Genomic DNA, 22,769 nt, shown 5'->3' with positions numbered 1-22,769 from the left:
GCGTTTCAAATAATGCTTCCAGCGCCTTTTTTCAGCCAATGATGGAGGGCGCACACTGTGGGCAACGCGATGACATGGGCAGCGGCCACCACCATCTTAGAGAATGGCATTGAAGTGATTGGCTGGCTTTTTGTGGCGTCACAGGGGCTATAAAAGGCCGTGACCGCCATCTTACTTCTGCCGATCTTAGAATAGGGAGAGGTGCTGCTGCTGATTCTGACTAGGGAGAGCGTTAGGCAGGGAAGGAAGAAAAAAAACTGCTTCTGCTGATAGCTCTTTTCACTGTACAGTTAGTGTGCAGTGAAATGGGAGGATCTTTGCTGTGTGCAGCAGCGCTGGTGGTGATTAGGCTGCCTTTTCAGGCTACCTGATAGCTGCACTGGTGTGTGCACACTGCTGTTCAAGCTGCTTTTTTCAAAGCACTCCAACTTTTATTATTTTGTTCTGCTCACTTAATGAGCGTTCATTTTTTCACACACCATATAGCGGTGTACGCTCCTCACACACTACCGTGTACCGGCTGGTGTTACGGATAAATACAAGCTATCTGTGTGTGACTCTGGAAAAACAAACCGAGGAGATTTTCCATTTTTCCAGACACACACCCTATAGAGCTGTCCGCTTTTCAAACAGTTTCGTATATCTGCTGTTTGATTACGGACCAAACTATACAGAGACAGCGTGTGTCACTCCGTATAAACATAGACGGAGATTTACAATTTTACATACAGACACCGTATAGCGGTGTACGCTCCTCACACACTACCATGTACCGGATGGTATCACAGATAAATGCAAGCTATCTGTGTGTGACTCTGGAAAAAAAAAACGAGATTTTCCATTTTTCCAGACCTACACCCTGTAGAGCTGTCCGCTTTTCAAACAGTTTCGTATATCTGCTATTTGATTACAGTCCAAACTATACAGAGATGGCGTGTGTCACTCCGTAAAAACATAGACGGAGATTTACAATTTTCCATACAGACACCGTATAGCGGTGTACGCTCCTCACACACTACCGTGTACCGGATGGTATCACGGTTAAATACAAGCTATCTGTGTGTGACTCTGGAAAAACAAACCGAGATTTTCCATTTTTCCAGACCTACACCCTATACAGCTGTCCGCTTTTCAAACAGTTTCGTATATCTGCTGTTTGATTACGGTCCAAACTATACAGAGACAGCGTGTGTCACTCCGTATAAACATAGACGGAGATTTACAATTTTCCATACAGACACCGTATAGCGGTGTACGCTCCTCACACACTACCGTGTACTGGCTGGTATCACGGACAAATACAAGCTATCTGTGTGTGACTCTAGAAAATCAAACAGAGGAGATTTTCCATTTTTCCAGACCTACATCGTATTGAGCTGTCCGATTCTCAAACAGTATTGTATATCTGCTGTTCGCATTACAGTCACATCTATATAGAGTCAGCGTGTGTGTGTGACACTCCGTAAATACATATGCGGAGATTGTTATTTACACAAAAAACGTATACAGCTGTACACTTCTGATACATTACCGTATTTCTGCTTGTTGTATTACGGTCAAATACATACTGGGAGAGCGTCTGTGACTAACAAAATATATACGTTGATTTAATTTTTTTTAATACACCTTACACAGCTGGACGCTCCTCATACAGTACCATCTCTCTGCTGGTATTTTGGGTACATTTTCCCAAACATGAGGAAGTATGGTGGAAGAGGCCGCGGACGTGGGCAGGGGGGCGCGGCTGGTACTGATGGTGGTGGTGCATCGGCTGGTTCTGGCAAAAGCACAATAGCAGCTAAGGCAGGAGGCATTGAGCCTGCCTCTTTGTCTGGCCCAAGAAGGCCAGTGAGGATGCCTTTTCTTGGAGTAGGAAAACCGCTTTTAAAGCCGGAGCATCAGGAACAGGTTTTGACGTGCATTGCCGAAACAGCCACCAGCTCTATTGCCTCCTCTTCTGAACGTTCGAAACCTGCAAGCACGGAGTCGTCAGTGCAAGGTTCTGGTCAGGAAAAACACCTTTCCTTGTGTCCTTCAACCCCACCAAAAGTTAAGGGTACGGCAGCTGACAATTCAGATTACTCTATGGAGCTCTTTTCACATACCATGCCTGGGTTATCCAGCCAAATCCTGAATTCCCCAGTCCAAGATGAATCTGACATGGAGTGCACTGATGCTCAGCCACTGCTAGATGATTCTGCTGGTATATGGACCCAGAGCACTACATTGCCCTCGCACTCTACTGAGCCAGAATCTGACCCTGACAAAACTCAGGTGCCCCTTCCTGCATACTATACCACCTTACATGGTGACACAGAAGAAGTTAGAGAGGAAGGTGCAGATGACTTTGAAGAGGAGGTGATGGATGACCCAGTTCTTGACCCGGATTGGCATCCATTGGGGGAGGAGGGTGGCGCTGGCAATAGTTCAGATAAGGAGAAGGATCCGCAGCAGGCATTGACATCGCATCAGCGGTTATCTGGCAAGCCCGTAGCTGTCCAAAAACGTGGACCAAAAAATAAAAGAGTAGCAGGACAGCTTGGCCAGACGATCAACTTAGCACAGTGTGCAAGGCCAGAAAATGTATACCATAGTAGGAAGAGTGCAGTGTGGCACTTCTTTGTCCAAAATCCTACTGTTGAGACAAAGGTTACCTGTAAGAAGTGCGGAAGGTAGCCGAGGTAAACAACTCAGAAATTTGAATACCAGTTGCATGCTTAGACATTTAACCAACATGCACTTGCAAGTGTGGACGGACTACAAAACCTCAGGTAGCACATGTGCACCTGCTCCGACTGAACGTAGACAGCAACGCTCCATCGCTTCCACCACTGAAAGACCACCACCAATGTTAAGCACACCACCAGCACTAAATGTTGAGGTGTCATCGCAAGGCCAAAGCACTCAGGGAATTACAATGGTTTTGCACCGAAACACAGAATCTAGGCCATCACCACCAATACCATCACCAACCCCCTCTCACTCCATCCAGTCCACCGCTAGTTTCCCCATATGCAGCTCTCCAGTCCAGCTCACCCTACCAGACACTCTGAGTAGGACAAGAAAGTACTCATCCTCTCATCCGTGTACACTGTGTTTGAACGCCTACATTGCCAAACTAATCTCATTAGAGATGATGCCCTACCGTTTGGTTGAAAGCGAAGCTTTCCGTGAGCTCATGGCCTACGCAGTCCCACGCTGTGATCTACCCAGTCGGCACTTCTTTTCTCGAAAAGCCATCCCAGCCCTCCACCTGCATGTGAAAGACCACATTGTCCATGCACTCAAGCAATCAGTGAGTGGAATGGTGCACCTCACAACAGATGCATGGTCCAGTAGGCATGGCCAGGGCCGTAACGTGTCCATCACTGCACACTGGGTTAATGTGGTGGATGCAGGCTCCACAGGGGACAGCGGCGGTGGAACAGTGCTGCCTTGCCCACGGTATAGAAAACAGTTGCCTGTAGGCTTTCAACCCTCCTCCTCCTCCATAAGCGAAAGCTCATCCACAGAGTGCAGTCGCACAAGCACTCCATCCGCAGCTGGCAGTGTTGCACACGAGGTGTCTCACTATCGAACAGCTAGTGGTAAGCATCAGCAGGCTGTGTTAAAGATGATGTCGTTGGGCGACAACAGACACACCGCGGAGGTACTGGCCGACTCCTTGCAGCGACAAACTGAGTCATGGCTGGGCAGTCTACATCTTGAGCCAGGCAAGGTAGTCAGTGATAACGGCCGTAATTTTGTGGCAGCCATAGGCCTTGCAAAACTCACACACATACCTTGCCTGGCTCACACTTTGAACCTCGCGGTGCAGTGTTTCCTTAATAATTATCCGGTGTTAACATCCCTGCTCCATAAGGTGCGAAGACTGTGCTTGCACATCCGTCGCTCGCCCGTACACTTCAGTCGTATGCAGAAGCTGCAGCGATTGCTCCATCTACCCAAGCACTGCCTAATTATAGACGTTGCAACAAGGTGGAACTCAACCCTGCACATGGTTGAGAGGCTGTGCAAACAGAGGCAAGCTGTAATGCATTTGTGAGAGGATACACGGGCAGGCAGTTTGAGGGCAGACATGGAATTGTTGGGTGTGCAGTGGTCAAAGCTGAAAGACCTCTGTAAAGTCCTTCAGTGTTTTGAGGAATGCACACGGCTGGTAAGCGCTGATGATGCCATCATAAGCATGAGCATCCCACTTATGCGTCTGCTCATGCAAAGTTTGACGCACATTAAGGAACAGGCGTCTGCAGCGGAGGAGGAGCAGGAGGAGGAGGATGAGGAGGGAAGTCTTGCTGACAGTCAGCCATTGTCTGGTTAGGGAACTGTCCTGGAAGAGGTGGAGGAAGAAGAGGAAGAGGAGGAGGATGAGGGGATGACTATTTTGGGCAGGAGGATGCTTCTCAGGGAGCAACAGAAAATGTGGGCTGTTGTGAGTTCATTTTTCCCTTCACTATTGAGGTCTGATGAACTCCCTCCTCTGGTGAAGGAAGGTAGTGAGGCTGATTATCAAACACCTGGGCAGCTAGATGATGACTGGGTGGCTGGAATTGAGGACTGGATATAAGGCTGCCGATGCCCTTCTTCCTGGCTGGTGATTTTCCTGCTGGATTCTTGGAGACCAGTCTGATTCCTGCATCTCAAAGCTAAGTTTTTCTGCTCTGCTTTGTACTCTTCAGTTTTGTTTTGTTTTGCCTTGTTTTTTTGGAATTCTGCTATCCCCGGCCGGGGGTGAGCTGAATTCCATTTTTGTCTCTGATCTGTTGATCTTTTGCTCTGTCTTCAGAATATACCTGAGTGCTGATATAGTCTTTTGAAGCCTAGCGACTTCATGGCCTGTTTTTTCCTATCAGTCGGTTGGCTCATTTTGATAGGGTTTTTGCGGATGGCAGACAGCAGCTTTCCTGTCCTGTCCTGTGTAGTTAGCTTGGGTCCCATCATTTGCTCAACCTATCTTTCTATCTGTGTTAGTGTTTTCATCTTGCTTCACCGTCATTATATGTTGGGGGCTGCCTATTGCTTTGGGGTCTGCTCTGGGGCAGTTTAGTTTTTCCCCTTTCTGTCTTTAGGCTATCTAGTTCTCCGGCTGTGATCGAGGGGTCTAGGGCACCGTAGGAACCCCCCACGGCTACTGCTAGTTGTTGTGGATAGGTCCAGGGGTCTGCAATCCGATAGCTGCCAACCTCTCTGGTTTTTCTGGACTTAGCTGGTATTTTGTTTCTTCCTCCTTCGGTGACTCATCATAACAGTGGGCGTGCCAAGATCAGGTACAGGGTTTGTGCATGACTGTAGGGATGTGGATTTGCCAGAAAGTGCTCCTCCACCCAGCAGTGGCAGTGCATTATTGACACTTGGTACATTGGCCCACATGTGCGATTATGCCTTGCGGATCCTAAAAAGGGACCCCGCATTGCCAAAATGATGAAGGATGATGACTACTGGCTGGCCAGCATCCTCGATCCACACTACAAAGGCAAATTACACAACATCATGCCACAGGAGAACCTAGAGATAATATTGGCTAACAAACAAGCAACTCTGGTAAACCGTTTGTTTGAGGCTTTCCCAGCACACAGCAGCGGTGCTGTTTCTCCCATGAGCCGTAGTAGGCACAATGGAAGAGGTGTTCGTGGGGCACACAGCCGAAGTGGCATTGGAGACAGGGGTTTCATGACCATGTTGTGGACTGATCTCTCAAGTACCGCTAACATGACTGCTAATACTGCATCTATTAAAAGTGACAGGAGACAGCAGTTGTCAACTATGGTTACAAACTACTTCTCCCATATCGATGTTCTCCCTCACAGGTCATTCCCCTTTGACTATTGGGCCTCTGAACTGGACACCTGGCCTGAATTGGCACAATATGCCTTACAGGAGCTCGCTTGCCCTGCTGCTAGTGTGTTATCTGAAAGAGTCTTCAGTGCTGCTGGATCAATCCTGACAGAAAAAAGGACCCGTCTGTCGACCCAAAATGTTGATGATCTAACCTTCATTAAAATGAACCATGCATGGGTTCCAAAGGACTTTGTCCCACCTTCCCCTGATGACACATAGGTTGCCAGAAAACTGCCTCGCTTTTGTTCTCCTCTTCCTCAAACTTGCCCAATTCCGCCATTTACAGCTGCTGAATGTCCAGCCTACACATCAACATATGCCATTCTTTAAACCTCCCTAACTGGGCTGCCCCCCCAAGGGCTGGGGTCAACATCTGGTGCACCCGGGCAAGTGCCGTTGCTCTGAACAGGTGGATGGGCCCACTGATGGCCGACTGCACTGGCACAGGGAGATTTATTTTACATGATATAAGATAAACTTTAACTCCTTCCCATCATAAAACTGGCGCTGGTTTATGGAGCAGGGTAAGGAGTTGAGCCTCCTTGACACAAAAAATGTGGCCTCTATATTGTTAGTGTTCCCTTAAAAATTGGAAAAATGTAGAAAAACAAGCATGAGAATAGCTCCAGAGCTCGGTGATTGGTTTCAGTGGTGATGTTGTGATATTACCACTGCAGGCAAAACAGAGACCGGATCAGCAGCGGGAAGCATGCGCTGGACTCTGGAGGTGGGGTGGATATGCGTTCTATCCAATCCCCTTCCCGAGTAGGACAATTTCCATTTTCTTACTTTGCTTTTTCCTTCCCTTCTTCCAGGAGCCATAACTTTTTTAAAAAAATTTTTTTATGTAGACATATGAGGGCTTGTTTGTTTTGCTAGATAAGCTGTATTTTTGAATGACGCCATTTATTTTTTTACATAGTCTACTGTAAAATAGGAAAAAAAATTCAAAGTGCCTTTAAAGCGCATTTTACAGTGCTGGTTCAGGAATCGCGATGTGAGCATGCGCGAGATTTCCTGCCCAGCACCTGACATCAGCAAGACAGCTAGACATCAATCAACAGAGGGGAGATAGGTGCTAAATATGTAAATGACCTAGATCGATAGGTTTGTTGTTAGGTGCTCTGGGTGGGACAAAGCATTTAATGCTTATTTTGCATATTTATAAAATCAGCAGGATAACCCAACAGAGACCAATAAATAAAGTATCAATGCATTTATCTTTGAAATGGTTAAAAAGGAGTAAACTTTCTGACAGATTCCCTTTAAGGAAATCACTATGTATTGTAAATATGCAGGTTCCACAGCATAAAATAAAATATGTGGGCCGATATTCGCTAATTTATAATTACAGTGGACATGTGTCTGTGACTATTTAAGAAGTATTACTGTAAAAAGACCTCGGTTAATTTCATAATTTATCACTACATTGCAACACACCTTCAGCTATAAAGCATGATGCTGTGAGTGGCACAGAACAGTGCCGTTGTGTACTCAGACTGCCACCATGATGCAAGTACATTGCTTGGTCCTGCTTTCGCTATGTTGTGGCGCTCTTTCCATGCCAAGACCCCAAAACAACGCAGGCGTCAGTTCTTCTGATCAGAAGTTAGCAGAGGTATGTTTCTGTAAAAAAAATAACATAAAACTCAAAAGGGTTAATACAATTTCATCAATTAAGAGGATTTATTGTCTAATGAAAGGTTACAAAATGTACTAATATATAAATTAATTTCTCACAATTTTAAAGATTTCGGCCTGCTGTTGTACAATAGAAACCTTCATTGTTTATTTCTAGGAATGAAAATCTTGACTTACAACAAGACACAGTTGTGATGACTGTACTGTAAGTGTAACCAGTCCCGTATCTGTGTATCCATCACACGAGTAATGTAGACTTTTATCCTTTAGGAGTAAACAATGACAGAAGGCAGAGTTTAAAAATGTGAGGAATTTATACAGATAGTAAAATGTAAAACTGTGTAGATTTTGATCAACAAATACTAACCCTATGAATAATGTCACCCAGATGGTTTTTCCAGGTGATCGAAAAAGTTCTAAAACTTTGTAATCTGCCTTGCTTTAATTTATCAAATTGTTAAAGAGAATCTGACATAATATCAATCCTCTCAAACCACATAGATGGGCATGCAGGTCTTAGGTGTAAATCCATCAACTCCTTTATATCTTCTATCTGCTGCTGTATTCCTGAGCGTTTAGCATTTTCATCCATATGCACAGCAAGGCTTTAAGCGATGCAGTTGTGACAGAGCACTTCCTGAACCTCAGGCTCCAGAGATTGCTTTCTCGCCCTGCTCCAGTCTCTTTAGTTTGATTAATAGCTCAATGTCTGATTTCCTTCCCTGGCTCATGACAGACAGTGAGCTATCAACCAATCTAAAAAGGCTGGTGCTGGGTGGGGAAACAGCCTCAGAAGGCAGAGGCTCAGGAAGTTTTCTGTCACGCGCAGAGCACTTAACACCATTCGCATATGGATGAAAATGAAAATTTCTTAGTAATGCAACAGCAAATTGCAGATATAAGGTGTAGATGGATGAGTATTTCTAACACCTGCATGCCCATATAGGAGTTTTGCAATTTCTTTTATCAACAGATTCCCTTGAATTAAGACTTTTTCCAAAACGGCTTCATTTTATAAGTTAAATGCTCTGTGATAAAAAGGTTGTAAAGGTGGGCTACTGCCACACTCAATGCAATGAGACTTTTTTTCTACTATTATAAAGGAACACTTAATATAGATTTGGTTGCTTACATGAAACAGTAAATCTACTTGTTTTTACTGCTGCAGTTGGGTCGCCCTCCCAGGGCTGTGGAGTACTCGGTACCGGGCCGGTATCAGTGGGATGTGTCACAGCAGCGGTGACCCGGACCGTGGCCCTGGGTGCCCAAGTAATAGGGGAAGTGTGAATGGTGGAATGTAGTTAGATGAATAGTTTGTGACGCCACCTGTGGTGCTCGGCAAGGGAGGTTTTAAGCCGACGCTGCATGCAGATCCGCTGGGACTGATGGTATGGTGCAGCAAAGCTGTAAAAGCTCCCCACAGGTGAAGCTATAGTCCCAGGGCAGTGTAGAAGTGGTTGGCACGGGGATGTAGTGGTGCCGGAAAGGTAGGAAGCAGACAAGACACAGCGGGGTGCAATTTCCGTACCTTTACTTGATAACTGCAGTCCAGGTCCTGATTACAGATGGTATTGGAGCAGGCTAGTCAGGAAGCAATTCAGGGATGCTCTCTCAGCAGATGGGTTGTGCAGTCTCCTTACTAGCGCTTATTCGAATGAAGTACTCCCAGTACTGAGTTACACTGGATTTCCTCCGGACAGATGTTCTCAAGAACCTCACTTGCACGGCAGACAGCTGTAGCCTCTCTCGGGGACTCTTCTCTCCTGAGTCCTGGCTCACTATCCAAGCTGCTGTTGTGCCCTCAAGTCTTAGATAGGAGCAGGGCATTTACAGCCTCCTACTCCTCTGGTGTCTGTTGCAGGACCGTTAGTATCCATACAACCATGGAGACCAGGCTCCAGTTCATGCACTCTCTCCAGAGATGAGCTTTTCCTCTCAGCTCTATTTCAGCGCTGCTTCCACACGTCTGCACACTTCAACCTCTGCAGACTAGCTAACTCACCACCCTTTCCTCTTGGCCTTCAGAGAGCACTCCTCCCCTTAATCCCGGTTCAGAGTTCCCCCTGCTGGCCTGGAGTGGAATTGTGTTGCATGCATAGATTGACTGCGAGAGAGACCCATCATTGCCTCCAGGCCTGGCATTACCCTCCCCTGGAGGAAGGCAATGCCAATGTGGCGACCATACCCCTGGGGGTGCCACACTCCTCCCTAGTGCAAGTCAGCACTCCTGGGCTGAACAAAAACATGAAACATATAAACAGTTAGACAATAATAATTGTACAAGAGTTAAAAATGAAAAAGTTACAAAAAACCAAGAGCTTCAAAAATGGTCCTATGATGATAAGTCCAAGCATCAATGTCCATGGTCCATTCCTGGGCAAATGGTGAACTATGTACAGGAAAGTTTTTGACCACACAAGTCCTGTGGTACAATGTCCATAAAACAAAACTGGCAAATCGAAAGGAAACTCTTACAGGTTACCTGTAGGCACAAAGCTTGAAAAACAGTTACGTATATACACATACAATTTCAACATTTACATTTATCTATATACGATATCTGATGGGTGGTATCCCTTGTGTAATGCAGGTAGACCTGCGTAATACTGGTGTAGTGGGTAATGTACTGGATACACTACTGGGGGTTCTGCATGGCACAGGGATCCTAGATTGTCTGCAGACTCTTAGACTCTCCAGGGGCATAACAGGTTCACCACTGGCAGGGCGAGGGTTCTCTGGCTCCACTGCTGGTGTGGCATCTGCTGCCTGATTTTCCTGATCCTCAGGATTTCCTTGAGTCACGTCTTCCTGTGCTACCAATTGGGGAAATGTCAACACCGGCACCACTATAGCATCATTTACTTTAGTCCAATTCGGAGGAAATTCCCCAAGTATTGTGCTGACCTTCTCTTCTTCCTCTATGGGTTGGATGCTATCTGGTTCTTCCACTCTTTCCTTCAGCAGGTCAGGACATAGTTTCAGGTGATCTCTTGATATTGCTGCTGAGGTTTCTCCTCCATCTTTGCTAATAAGGCTTACCTTGGTATTATCAAAGTTTGAGGGCAGAATGGTATAAGGTTCAGCTTCCCATTGATCATCCAATTTGTGCAATCTTCTCTTCCTTTTTAAGACTTGTTCTCCCGGCGACAAAGGAACAGCAGGTGCCTTTTGATTGTAAAGCTTTTCCTGCTTTTGTCTTGCCTGGGCTAGACTCTTTTCCACGCATTCTTGAACTCTTCTGTACTGTTGTTGTCTTTCTGTATCCCAGTCAGCATCTGGTGATGTTACTTCGGGCGTAAGGACTCCCATGTCCAAATCAATAGGCAATTTACCAGGTCTTGCTCTCATTAACTAGACTGGGGTACAGTTGGTGAAATTTACTGGAATATGGTTGTAGAGGTCCACCAGATCTGGCATCTTCTCTGGCCACAGATTCCTCTCCTCCAAGGGCAAAGTCTTCAGTAGGTCAATCACTACCTGGTTCATCTTCTCACACATGCAATTGGTCTGTGGGTGGTACGGGGTGGTCCGGATCTTCTTACAACAATACAAGTTACAGAATTCCTGGAACACTTCTGCCTCGAAAGCTGGACCTTGATCTGTAAGCACTCTTTCAGGATAATCATGTGGTCTACAGAAGTGCTGTTGGAATGCTCTGGCTGCTGTCCTGGCTGTCTGATCTTTGACAGGCACAACTACCAGGAATCTTGAGTAGTGGTCCACAATGGTAAGAGCATAGATGTAGCCTGACCGGCTTGGAACCAGCTTCACATGGTCTAGGGCTACCAACTCAAGGGACTGTTTGGTGATGATTGGCTGTAGAAGAGTTCTCTGGCTGTTTCGATCTTTTCTGCGCAGGTTACATTGTCCACACTCCCGGCACCACCTCTCAATGGCTTTCCTCATACCAGCCCAGTAGAGCCTCTCCCGGAGCAATGCTTCCAACTTCTTCCATCCGAAGTGTCCAGCTCCATTGTGGTATGCTTCCAGGACCATTGATGCATCTCTCTTTGGGACTATCACCTGCCAGACCAGCTCATGAGTACAGGCATTGATACTCCTCTGACATAGTTTTCCTTCATAGATGAACAGCCGGCCTCTCTCCTTCCACAACTGCTGGGTTTCTTCAGGAGCATCCGACTCTGGGCGTGAGTCAGCTTGTGACAGTAGGTCCTTCACCAGGCGGACTGCAGGGTCACTATCTTGCGTTTCTGCCCAGTCATGATGGGGCAATGGATTCAGGGTGACCTCCTTAAAGCCAGACCATCTGTTTTTCACTCCTTGAGCACGCTGGGCCGCAAGTGGCCGGTGGAAGGGAGGTAACTCTATTTCTTCAAGAGCCTCAGGGTCTTCTCCTGCATCTGGTAGGTTAGGCATTCTGGACAGCGCATCAGCATTGGCATTCTTGTGCCCTGCCCGGTACTTGATGGTAAACTCATAGTTAGATAGCCACCCATCGCTGTTCCAGTGCACCTAGTTTTGCAGTGTCCAAGTGTGTCAACGGGTTGTTGTCCATGAAGATAGTGAACTTGGCGGAGGCTAGGTAATGTTTGAACCTTTCGGTGACAGCCCAGACTATGGCAAGGAACTCCATCTTGAAAGAACTGTAGTTGTCGAGGTTCCTTTCAGTGGGGCGCAGCTTTCTGCTGGCGTAGGAGATCACTCTTTCTTTCCCATTCTGTACCTGCGACAGTATGGCTCCTAGTCCCACATTGCTGGCATCAGTGTACAGCACAAAGGGTTTGTCATAATCTGGGTAGGCCAGAACTTCATCCCCTGTGAGAGCCATCTTTAATCTGGTGAAGGATCTTTCCAACTCTTCAGTCCATTCAAAGGTGGAATTTTTCTGTTTGGTCTTCTTGGACTGCCCTACCAGAAGATTTTGCAGAGGGGGGGCTATTTTGGGTTGCCCCGTCCCAGGGCTGTGGGTTACTCGGTACCGGGCCGGTGTCAGTGGGATATGTCACGGTGGCTGTGACCCGGTCCGTGGCCCTGGGCGCCCAAATCAATGGTGGTTTGTGATATAGTTTATGTGATGCCACCTGTGGTGTTTGGCAAGCAAGATGTTAAGCCAACGCTGCATGCAGATCCTTTGGGGCTGATGGTGTGTTGCAGCATAGATGGTGCAGCTCCCCACAGGTGAAGCTGTAACCCCAGGGCAGTGTAAAGGCACAGGCGGTGTGAGGAATGTCGGTACCCAGATGTAGCGGTCCTGACGGTGTTGGCGCACAAATGAATGGAAGTCACCAGGGCCTGCAGTTCCAAAACTTTACTCACAGTTCATGGTGCACACTGATGCCTGCCTCCGTGCCGTGTCCTCCGGGGCAGAGACTCAATCAACCTCCCTGGCAAGTCAGGATTCTCCTCTCCAACACCCTGCCAACATGTACCTCTCCTGAATGAATCCTCTATTGCGCCTTGTAGTGTGAAGAGCTCCTGTACCGTGGTACTCTGAAGTTCCTCCTGTCAGATGTTCCTAACAACTCTACTTGTATGACAGACAGCTGTAGCCTCTCTCGGGGACTCCCTTCTCCAGAGTCCTGGCTCTCTATTCAGTTGCTGTTGTGCCCCAAGTCTTGGATGGGAGTAGTGCATTTACAGCCAACTACTCCACCGGTGTCTGCTGCAGAACCATAATTGTCCATACAACCTTGGGGACTGGTTCCCGGCCTTGCGCTAAGAACCTATAGGCAGGGTTCCTCTTTCAACCCACAACTCCTCTCTTTTCTCCTACTCCTTCGTTCCACGCTATTCCTTCTCTCTCTTATGGAAGCTTAGGTTGCAGTTCTACGACTTTCTCCTTCTGTTCCTTTCCCGTGCCAGCTGGCTCAGGTCACTGAGGCAGCTGCAGCACTCCTTCCTCTCTCTCCCTTTTCTAGGGATCTCCTTCCTCTCGGACCCGTCCTCAGACTCTCCTGACTGACTGTCCAGACTCACTCCCAGGCTGACCTCCTGTGAGACTGACCTGTAATTCTAAACCTTCCCAACCTTTTATATATCTCAACTCCACCCACCTCCCAGCACATCTCGTGTTACGAAGCAAGAAACCACGAAAGGTGCTCTGCTACCCTCTAAGCATGAAGCCGCAATGTGGTCAGTGCTGAACTATCCTGTGTGTGGGATGCAGGTGTTGGAGTGGGGAAAGGAGTTCCCAACTTACCTAGGTGGTGGGACACTACACCTTAGGAGAAGGTGGAGTACCTCTGTGGCGACTGAGCCTCAGGGGCACCACAATTTCAGTAAAGCCTTTGATGAATCTTCGGTAGTAGCCTATCAGTCCAAGGAATTGGCGTACTTCATGAAGGTTGCTTGGCTTCGGCCAGTCCTGGATGACTGTGACCTTATCAGGATCTGGTGCCACACCTTCTGCACTGACCACATGACCGAGGTACTGCACCTTGGGCTTCAGGAGGTGGCACTTGGAGGGCTTCACCTTCAGGCCAAAATTGGACAAAGCTTCAAACACTTCAGCCAGGTGTTCCAGATGATCTTCATAGGTTTTGGAGAAAACATTGACATCATCCAGGTACAACAGGACCGTCTCAAAGTTCATGTGTCCCAGGCAGCACTCCATCAGCCGTTGAAATGTTCCTGGGGCTGTGCAGAGCCGAATGGCATATAATTGAACTCACAGAGACCATTGGAGTGGTAAATGCTGTTTTCTCCTTGTCTGCCTCTGCCACAGGAACCTGCCAATACCCACTAGTAAGATCTAAGGTGGAAAAGTAGTTAGCAGTTTTAAGTGCAGCTAATGGTTCCTCAATTCTAGGTAGTGGGTAGGCGTCTTTATGTGTAATGCTGTTAATTTTCCTGTAATCAACACACATTCTCATGGTACCATCCTTTTTCTTTACAAAAACTATGGGAGCTGCCCATGGGCTACAACAGTCTCTGATAATGCCTGCTTCCTTCATCTCCCTCAACATACTCTTAGCACATTGGTATTGTGTTGGGGGTATAGGTCGGTACCTCTCCTTTATGGTTGGATGGTCTCCAGTGGGGATATGATGTTGAATCCCTTTTGCCTGCCCAAAATCTAGTGGGTGTTTGCTGAATATCCGCTCATACTCTTGCGTCACTCTGTAAACCCCATTTTTCTGGTAGGAGGGCGTAGAGTCAGTTCCCACCTGCAGTTGCTGGCACCACTCCTCCATCTGCTTCACAGAGCCATTGTCCTCCACCTCATCGGTTGAGACCAAGGGCTCTGCTGTTTGCAAAGAGTTGTTATTGACAGTGAGCAGCTTAGCAACTGTGGCATACCGAGGTATCGTGGCCTCCTCCTCCCCACAATTCAAAAGGCGTTCAGGTACTCTCCCCTTTCGTATGTCCACCACCCCTCTGGCTGTCAGGACAGTGGGCCTGCTATTGGAGTATACTGGTTCTACCAATGCCTGGTAATCTCTCCCTCTAAGACCTGCCCGACACCAAACCAACATTTCACATCTGCGGGGCATTGCAATGGGGAAGGGATCACTCACTCTGACACTGCCAATTTCTCCGCCAGAGAGTTCTACCTGTTGTCTTTGCATCAGGGCTCTGATCTCCTTCTGCAGGACTCATTGTTCCCTGGAAACAGCAGTCTCAGCCACCTGTTGCAACAAGACAATAACCTCGGAAAGACAGTTTTCAATTACATTTGTACCAAGAGTCATCATGAGATTACATTCACGTCGATCAATATCAACAACTATCAGACCTTGAGACTTTAGCTCTACCCGACCCACTTTAACAGTAATTTCTTTACATCCTATCTGCGGCAAAGACTGACCATTACTGGCAAATACTGTCAGTTCATCAGTTGGGCCACGGGTAAGTTCTGAATCAGGCCAATACCTCTTGTAAAGGATGTACGGCATAGTGGTCACCTGGGAGCCAGTGTCCAGCAAAGCGTTCATGGGGATGCCGTCAATCACCACAAAGAGGATCGGTCTCCCTCCCACATACTTGGCTCGCCAGTTCCTTGGGCCTTGTGGTCCTACTCCTGGGGGTTGGCCCTCTGCCCCAGGGGTTGCTCGTTTAAAGGACAAATTCTTGCAAGATGACCGGCCTTGTAGCAGCGACGACAGATGGGACGTCCGTCCTGGTCATAGCGATCGTTGTTCCTTCCTCGAAGTGGCGGGGCTCTCCTCCTCCGGAGCCACGGGACATCCTTTGGACTGGAAGCAAGCTGGATCTTTTCCTTGGAGGACACCTGCAGGGACTGCACGGTTTTGGTAAGTGCAGCCATCCCTTTGGTCAACTCCTGGACCTGAAGACGCAGCTCCTCAGTTGGATCTTTATCCAGAGTCTGTGCATCAGCCTCCACAGGGGTGGAAGGGAAAGATGTGGCTTCCTGGTGGTAAGTGATCGCTGGGCGGCTGTCAGTTGATTCCTGCAGTACCCGAATAGCCCTGTCCTTAAAATCAGCAAAGTCCAGATCAGGGTTTTGCAGGGTTATGATACGCAACTGTTCTCTGTGCGTACTGGATAGAAGTCCTTCAATGAGCTGCTCCTTTAACAGTTTATTTTCCTCCTTCACACTGTCAGGATCAACTTGCTTAACTGCTCGCAGCGCCTCCTGCAGGTTGAGAGCATAGTCCCTTATACTGTCTTGCGCCTTCTGTTTACAGCCAAATAACCGCATCTTGATTTCAGCTGCAGGGCAGGTGTCAAAGGTGCTTCTCAGCTTGGCCAGGATCTTTGCAACAGTCTCTTTATCAGTGTCCTGCCAGGCTTTCACTTCTTTCTGTGCTGCACCCATTAGCTGTCCAATCAGGATATTCACTTTCTGGCTTTCAGGCAGAGGGTAGACTTTAAACAAGCTGCACAGTCTCTCTTTAAATTCAATCAGGGTATGTGACTCACTGAGTACTGCGGTAGCCAGGCCGCTCCCGGTATGTAGGGCATAAACAGCGGCATTAGGGGGACCGCTGCGGCTGGTGCTCCTCCTTGTGGCGCTGCGGGGTTGGCAACGGCGTCCGCTGCTCCATTGCCGTGTGGCGCAGACATTCTCTTCCTCCCCCTAGCTAACGTTATCCAGGGCCGGGGGTTGTGTGAGCTCACCGGCGACCGCTTCGCAGGCCCGATGCTCTGGGCTGTAGGCCTCAGCTCCTCCCCTTCTCGCACGCTGTCCTCTCTTCCTGTGCGGCACTTCACTTCTTCACGCTCTGTGGCAGGCTCCGCCCACGAAGGCCTGCCCCTTCTTCCCGCGCGCACCAAGCAGCACGGCAATGGCGGCAATTGGCACCAATTTCACACATAGTCTTTTACACAAACACAGTCTATGGCACACAGGACCCGGGGGGTACCGGGCTTCATAATCCTGTTCGTGACGTCAATTAGGGTCGCCCTCTCAGGGCTGTGGGGTACTCGGTACCGGGCCGGTATCAGTGGGATGTGTCACAGCAGCGGTGACCCGGACCGTGGCCCAAGGCACCCAAGTAATAGGGGAAGTGTGAATGGTGGAATGTAGTTAGATGAATAGTTTGTGACGCCAGCTGTGGTGCTCGGCAAGCGAGGTGTTAAGCCGACGCTGCATGCAGATCTGCTGGGACTGATGGTATGGTGCAGCAAAGATGTAAAAGCTCCCCACAGGTGAAGCTATAGTCCCAGGGCAGTGTAGAAGTGGTTGGCACGGGGATGTAGTGGTGCCGGAAAGGTAGGAAGCAGACAAGACACAGCGGGGTGCAATTTCCGTACCTTTACTTGATAACTGCAGTCCAGGTCCTGATTACAGATGGTATTGGAGCAGGCTAGCCTGGAAGCAATTCAGGGATGCTCTCTCAGCAGATGGGTTGTGCAGTCTCCTTACTAGCGCTTATTCGAATGAAGTACTCCCAGTACTGAGTTACACTGGAGTTCCTCCGGACAGATGTTCTCAAGAACCTCACTTGCACGGCAAACAGCTGTAGCCTCTCTCGGGGACTCCTCTCTCCTTAGTCCTGGCTCACTATCCAAGCTGCTGTTGTGCCCTCAAGTCTTAGATGGGAGCAGGGCATTTACAGCCTCCTACTCCTCTGGTGTCTGTTGCAGGACCGTTAGTATCCGAAAAACCGTGGAGACCAGGCTCCAGTTCATGCACTCTCTCCAGAGATGAGCTTTTCCTCTCAGCTCTATTTCAGCGCTCCTTCCACACGTCTGCACACTTCACCTTCCGCAGACTAACTAACTCACCACCCCTTCCTCTTGGCCCTCAGAGAGCACTCCTCCCCTTAATCCCGATTCAGAGTTCCCCCTGCTGGCCTGGAGTGGAACTGTGTTGCATGCATAGATTGACTGTGAGAGAGACCCATCATTGCCTCCAAGCCTGGCATTACCCTCCCCTGGAGGAAGGCAAAGCCACTGTGGCGACCATACCCCTGGGAGCACCACACTGTGAGTTGTCTTACAGCAACACACAGGACTGAGAAGAGGAGGCAAATGAGATTAAAGGAAAGGAAAAGGTTAAAAGAGAAACTACTGGGATATAATATACACAGTGAATACAATATATAGCCTATGTACATCGGCATATTGCAGATGGGCTAATTTATTCAAGTGAAATTAAACTCCAATTTAATTTTACAAAAGTAGTAATTTCCTCCACAGAACTTCAGCAAAATGGCATCCAGCTTGCCATCATTTTGCTGTATCGTAGAGGGCAGCAAAAGTTAAAAAAAATCCATAATACCTCACTACCCAAAGCCCCACTGCTCTCCGTCAAGGTCCTGCACAGTGCTTCTGTACAGCATTGCAGACTACATCTCCAGAGTCTTCACTCTAGAAAGGGACTTCTGGGCACAAGCAGACCTCGAAGGTCACTGCATGTTGTGACATCACAGCGTGCGCAGCAACAGCACAGCACGCAGGTACATCCAAGACGTCGTTGTGTCTGGAAGTCCCATTCTAGAGTAAAGATGCTGACGATACTGAGCTAGATGGCGGAAAGAAACATCGAGGAGGACCAGGCGGGAAGCAGAGGGGACAACTTAAAAGGTGAGCGGTGATGTGAGTATTAGGTTGTTTTGCTTTTTTTTAGTTTTTTTTATATCTTATGGAACATTCAATTTTCAGGGAAAAACTTTGCTGCAAATCAGAATTCCCAGATCTACCAAATTTTTAAACACACTAGATCCACTTATCTCCAATATGCGTATATATAGTACTGTGTTTCCCCAAAAATAAGATAGGGTTTTATATTAATTTTTGCTCCAAAAGATTGGTTGCAGAATATTTTCAGGGGAAGTCTTGTTTTTCTTCCATGAACAACAATTCACATTTATTCTTGTACAAAAAAATAATCAACATTTACTCCAATAAAATCATGTCATCATCTACACACATTTCACATACATTGGAATATACACACCATATTTAGACATGTATACTCACTACACATACACATGTATACAGTATATACACAGACACTACACATACAGTACACATGTGTATACACATACTGCAGATAGACATGTATACACACACTGCACATACACATGTGTGGCGCACCTGAGGGTTCAGTTGCCACAGAAGTACTGCACCTCCTCCTGAGGTGTAGTATCCCACTTCCCAGGTAAGATGGTATCACCTAACCAGATTCCAGCACCTACATCCAGCACAGACACCTTAGAACAGCAGAGCACACTTTATGGCAGCTGCTTTGGTTCATGAAGGGTGCTGGGTGGTGGGTGGAGCTTAGAAACACTAGAGGGGAAAGCTGACAGGAAGTTAGCTCACACTCCCCTATGGGGGAAGGAGGGAAAGGATGTAGATGCAGCAGCCTCCTGTAAGCTGGAGCTGTTGGCAAGGAAAGATGAAGAAAGAAGGATCAGTTGTTCAGAAGGGAGATAGATAAGAACGGAACGTGAGGAGGAGAGAGACTGGGGATTAGGGCTAGTACAGAGCCCTTTCCTAAGTTTAATGCGCCATGGCCGGGCGCCGGTATCCGAGGCTGTTTGTGATACTAATGATCCTACAGCAGAAACAGGAGGAATAGAAGTTGTGACCACTTTATTCCCACCTAAGACTCGAAGACTCAGCAGCAACGGGTGTGAGCTGGGACATGATTGTATGGAGTCCCCGAAGCAGGCTACAGCTGCCCATCATATGAGTGGAGTTATAAGTAACATCAAGAAGGAGGAACTTGAGTGTAATTCAGATCTACAAGTACTTCAGATTAGCGCTAGAAAGGAGACGTTCAGAACAGGCACATGAAAGTTGGCTGGGAGTTGGCTGAGTCCCTGACCTGGAGGGTGCGGCACTGAAGCGGGCACCTGTCTGTGCCAGAAATGTGAGTAAAAGAATTGGAACTGCACTCAGCAGTGACATTGCCTTCTTCCTGCACCAGCTCACTCAGCCCTGCTACATCTGTGTGCCTAACACTACACCATCTACCTCAACACCTATTATTACTGCTCTGGGACTACAGCTCTACCTGTGGAGAGCTGTTCCATCTTTGCTGCCTTATAACATCTGTCCCAGAGGATCTGCACTGCAGCGTTGGCTTAACACCTTCATTGCCGAGTACCACAGGTGGCGTCACGAACTATCTACCTATAAACTTTATTTAGGTGCACCTATTTTACATGGACACCCAGGGCTATGGACCGGGTCACCGCCACCGTGACACCTCCCTTTAAGACACCGGCCCGGTACCGAGTGATTCCACACCTGACCTGGGGGTGATCCACATGTATATACACACACTGCACATATGGTAAATACCAGCCTTTCCCTTCTTAAGTTTCTCTAGGCTCCAGCTGTTAAAGGACCTCTGATAACATCATGGCCACATGACCGTCATGTGACCAAAAGTCCTTAAGCAGTCTTAAAGGGAATCTGTCACCCCTTTTTTGAGATATCATATAATGATATCATTCAATTGTGTGTCGCATAAGGATTCTCTTAGTACTTTTGCTTCCCCCTGACCCCGCACCTTTCATGCATAAATACCTTTTTTATATCGGTTCAGATGTATGTAAACTGCCGCGGTCCGGTCCGCTGGGCGGGGGTTATTCAACTGCTCCCCCCCTCCCTGTCTTGCTCTACGCATTTCTTCTTGTGTAGGGCAAGACAGGGAGGGGGGGAACAGTTGAATAACCCCCGCCCAGCGGACCGGACAGCGGCAGTTTACATACATCTGAACCAATATAAAAAAGGTATTTATGCATGAAAGGTGCGGGGTCAGGGGGAAGCAAAAGTACTAAGAGAATCCTTATGTGACACACAATTGAATGATATCATTATATGATATCTCAAAAAAGGGGTGACAGATTCCCTTTAACCTCAGAAAAGAAACAATGGGGGCCTCTAGGAAAGTGCGGACCTGTGAAATTGCCCAGTCCCCCTCTCCTTCCCCAACACTGGCCTTGACAGTAACTGGGGCTTATTTTTGGAGTAGGGCTTATATTTCGAGCATACTTGAAAAATTCTGTAAAATCATGTTAGGGCTGATTTTGGAGTGGGTCTTATTTTCAGGGAAAATTTATACAGTATATACACAGTGGTGGACATACCATTGGTGAAACCTGTGCAGTTCTACAGGGATCTGAGAAGTGTCAGGTCCATGTCCACCTTGAGAGCAGTAGGAATTGTGCACTATGATGAGCTATTGGACTGCAAAGGGCCCATATACTGTTCTTGCACTGAGGCCTCCTCTGTCTGTGCCCACTGCTGTATATACATACATACACAATACACATAATAAAATAGTATACTTTTTTCATTAACCAGTCTCTGTATCCTTGACTTTCTCCCAGGAATATTTAAACAAATTTTACTCCTCCAATGCTAAAGAAAAAAGTTCATTTACGGAAAGACTTGAGGCAATGCAAAGATTCTTCAGGATGAAAGTTACAGGACAGCTGGACACAAACACAATGAACATGATGAATGCCCCAAGATGTGGCATGCCTGACGTGGCAGAGTTCTCTACATTCAATGGAAGACCAAGATGGCAGACAAATTCTATTACCTACAGGTAGGTTTCATGGATCAGGACAAATTAAAACAAGCCGGGGCCCAAATATTTTTTTAAATTTGTTCCTAAATTACGCAGTAAAGAGCATGTCTCATTCTGGAAGCCATAGCATGCTCATTTTCTCTATTATTTTTTGTACACATTTTCTTAAAGAGCTGTCCCACCCAAAACTGAAAACATACTCTAAACAAAATTACAGAGATTGTGACTTTATGACTCTTTTTTTTAAAGAAAAGTTTAGAAAATGATGAAGGTGCAAAAGGTGACTAATACGCAAAAAAGCAAAATGGCCTGCACTCTTGTTTTTCGGCACATCTTCTATCAGAATTCTCCTAAGATTTGATTAGTAAGTTTCCTCCCCTGATCACATTTTAGCTGTCAAGGAGGGTATTTTTTTTTCCTGTTTTTTCCGAATTAGTCCACAAAATAGAGGATTATTACATTAAAGAGACATATTGTCTTCTTGCACAGAATTTTAAATTACACCCCAGATCTTCCCACCGGTGTGGTTGATGATTCGATCCAGAAGGCATTCAGTGTCTGGAGCCAAGTCACTCCTCTGAGGTTCACCAAAGTGAACAATGGAGAAGCAGATATCCTCATCCAGTTCAGTGCACGAGGTAAGTACTTCGTGATACTTTTAAATAAAAGTAAGGCATAAAACAGTATATTACAGCTATGTTAAAATGCAATAGATTTTTTATGTGTTCCCATTGAATTTTTTGGTATTTGTTTTTTCTTCCAGCAAAATGTCATCAAAGTCAAAAACACAATGACATTAATTTATATGGTTTTTTTTTGCAGTACATGGTGATCGGAATCCATTTGATGGCGCCGGTCGTGTCCTCGCTCATGCCTATGCTCCTGGTGCTAGAATCGGTGGTGATGCCCACTTTGATGAAGATGAAAGATGGACAAACAGCCGAGCAGGTACGATACTGCACAGTTACAACGTCTTCCCTGCAAACAGATTTCTTTAGAATAATGCTTAAAATGCCGAAATATTTCTCAATAGCCTAAAGGGACTTTCTCATGTATCTTATTTTCGTTTCATGGATTAGAGGAGAAATAGTTAACCCTTTCATAACCTTGGATTTATCCATACATCCAGATTAGTAAGTACTTACCGATCTTGGATGTGTGGATACATCCAAGCGATTTTGCGCGTGCGGTCTCCGCCTGGTGTTCTGCTGACACGACAGCTGAAACCCGGCACTCACTGCCAGGAGCGATGTCCACACCGCTCCCACCAGTTTAACCCTCTGAATGGTGCAATCGATATTGATCGCAGCATTTAGAAGGCAGGCAGAGAGAGGGGGCTTCCTCTGCCCTCACCGTGACATCATCGCGAGGG

General features: G+C 47.2%; 1 protein-coding gene across 2 annotated transcripts in view; it reads left to right on the top strand.

The window, feature by feature from the left end:
• The window catches only part of LOC141069058 (macrophage metalloelastase-like), a 93,195-nt gene that overhangs the window by 54,982 nt on the left and 15,444 nt on the right, over positions 1-22,769 (top strand). Inside the window, exons 1-4 of one of the 2 annotated variants that reach the window (XM_073558358.1) lie at positions 7,307-7,456; positions 21,195-21,415; positions 21,887-22,035; positions 22,220-22,345. In XM_073558358.1, coding sequence (XP_073414459.1) covers positions 7,346-7,456; positions 21,195-21,415; positions 21,887-22,035; positions 22,220-22,345 — 607 coding nt within the window. In that variant the 5' untranslated portion in view covers positions 7,307-7,345. Of the gene's footprint in view, positions 1-7,306; positions 7,457-21,194; positions 21,416-21,886; positions 22,036-22,219; positions 22,346-22,769 lie in introns of those variants that run through there. The other variant, XM_073558359.1, reaches the window with a different exon arrangement.

Source organism: Dendrobates tinctorius, unplaced genomic scaffold, assembly GCF_039654945.1.
Source record: "Dendrobates tinctorius isolate UK_male_01 unplaced genomic scaffold, ASM3965494v1 ptg000256l, whole genome shotgun sequence".
In the NCBI taxonomy this organism is placed as follows: Eukaryota; Metazoa; Chordata; class Amphibia; order Anura; family Dendrobatidae; genus Dendrobates; species Dendrobates tinctorius.
Note: the sequence above shows the minus strand (reverse complement) of the source record. Positions and strands in the feature narration are given on the sequence as shown.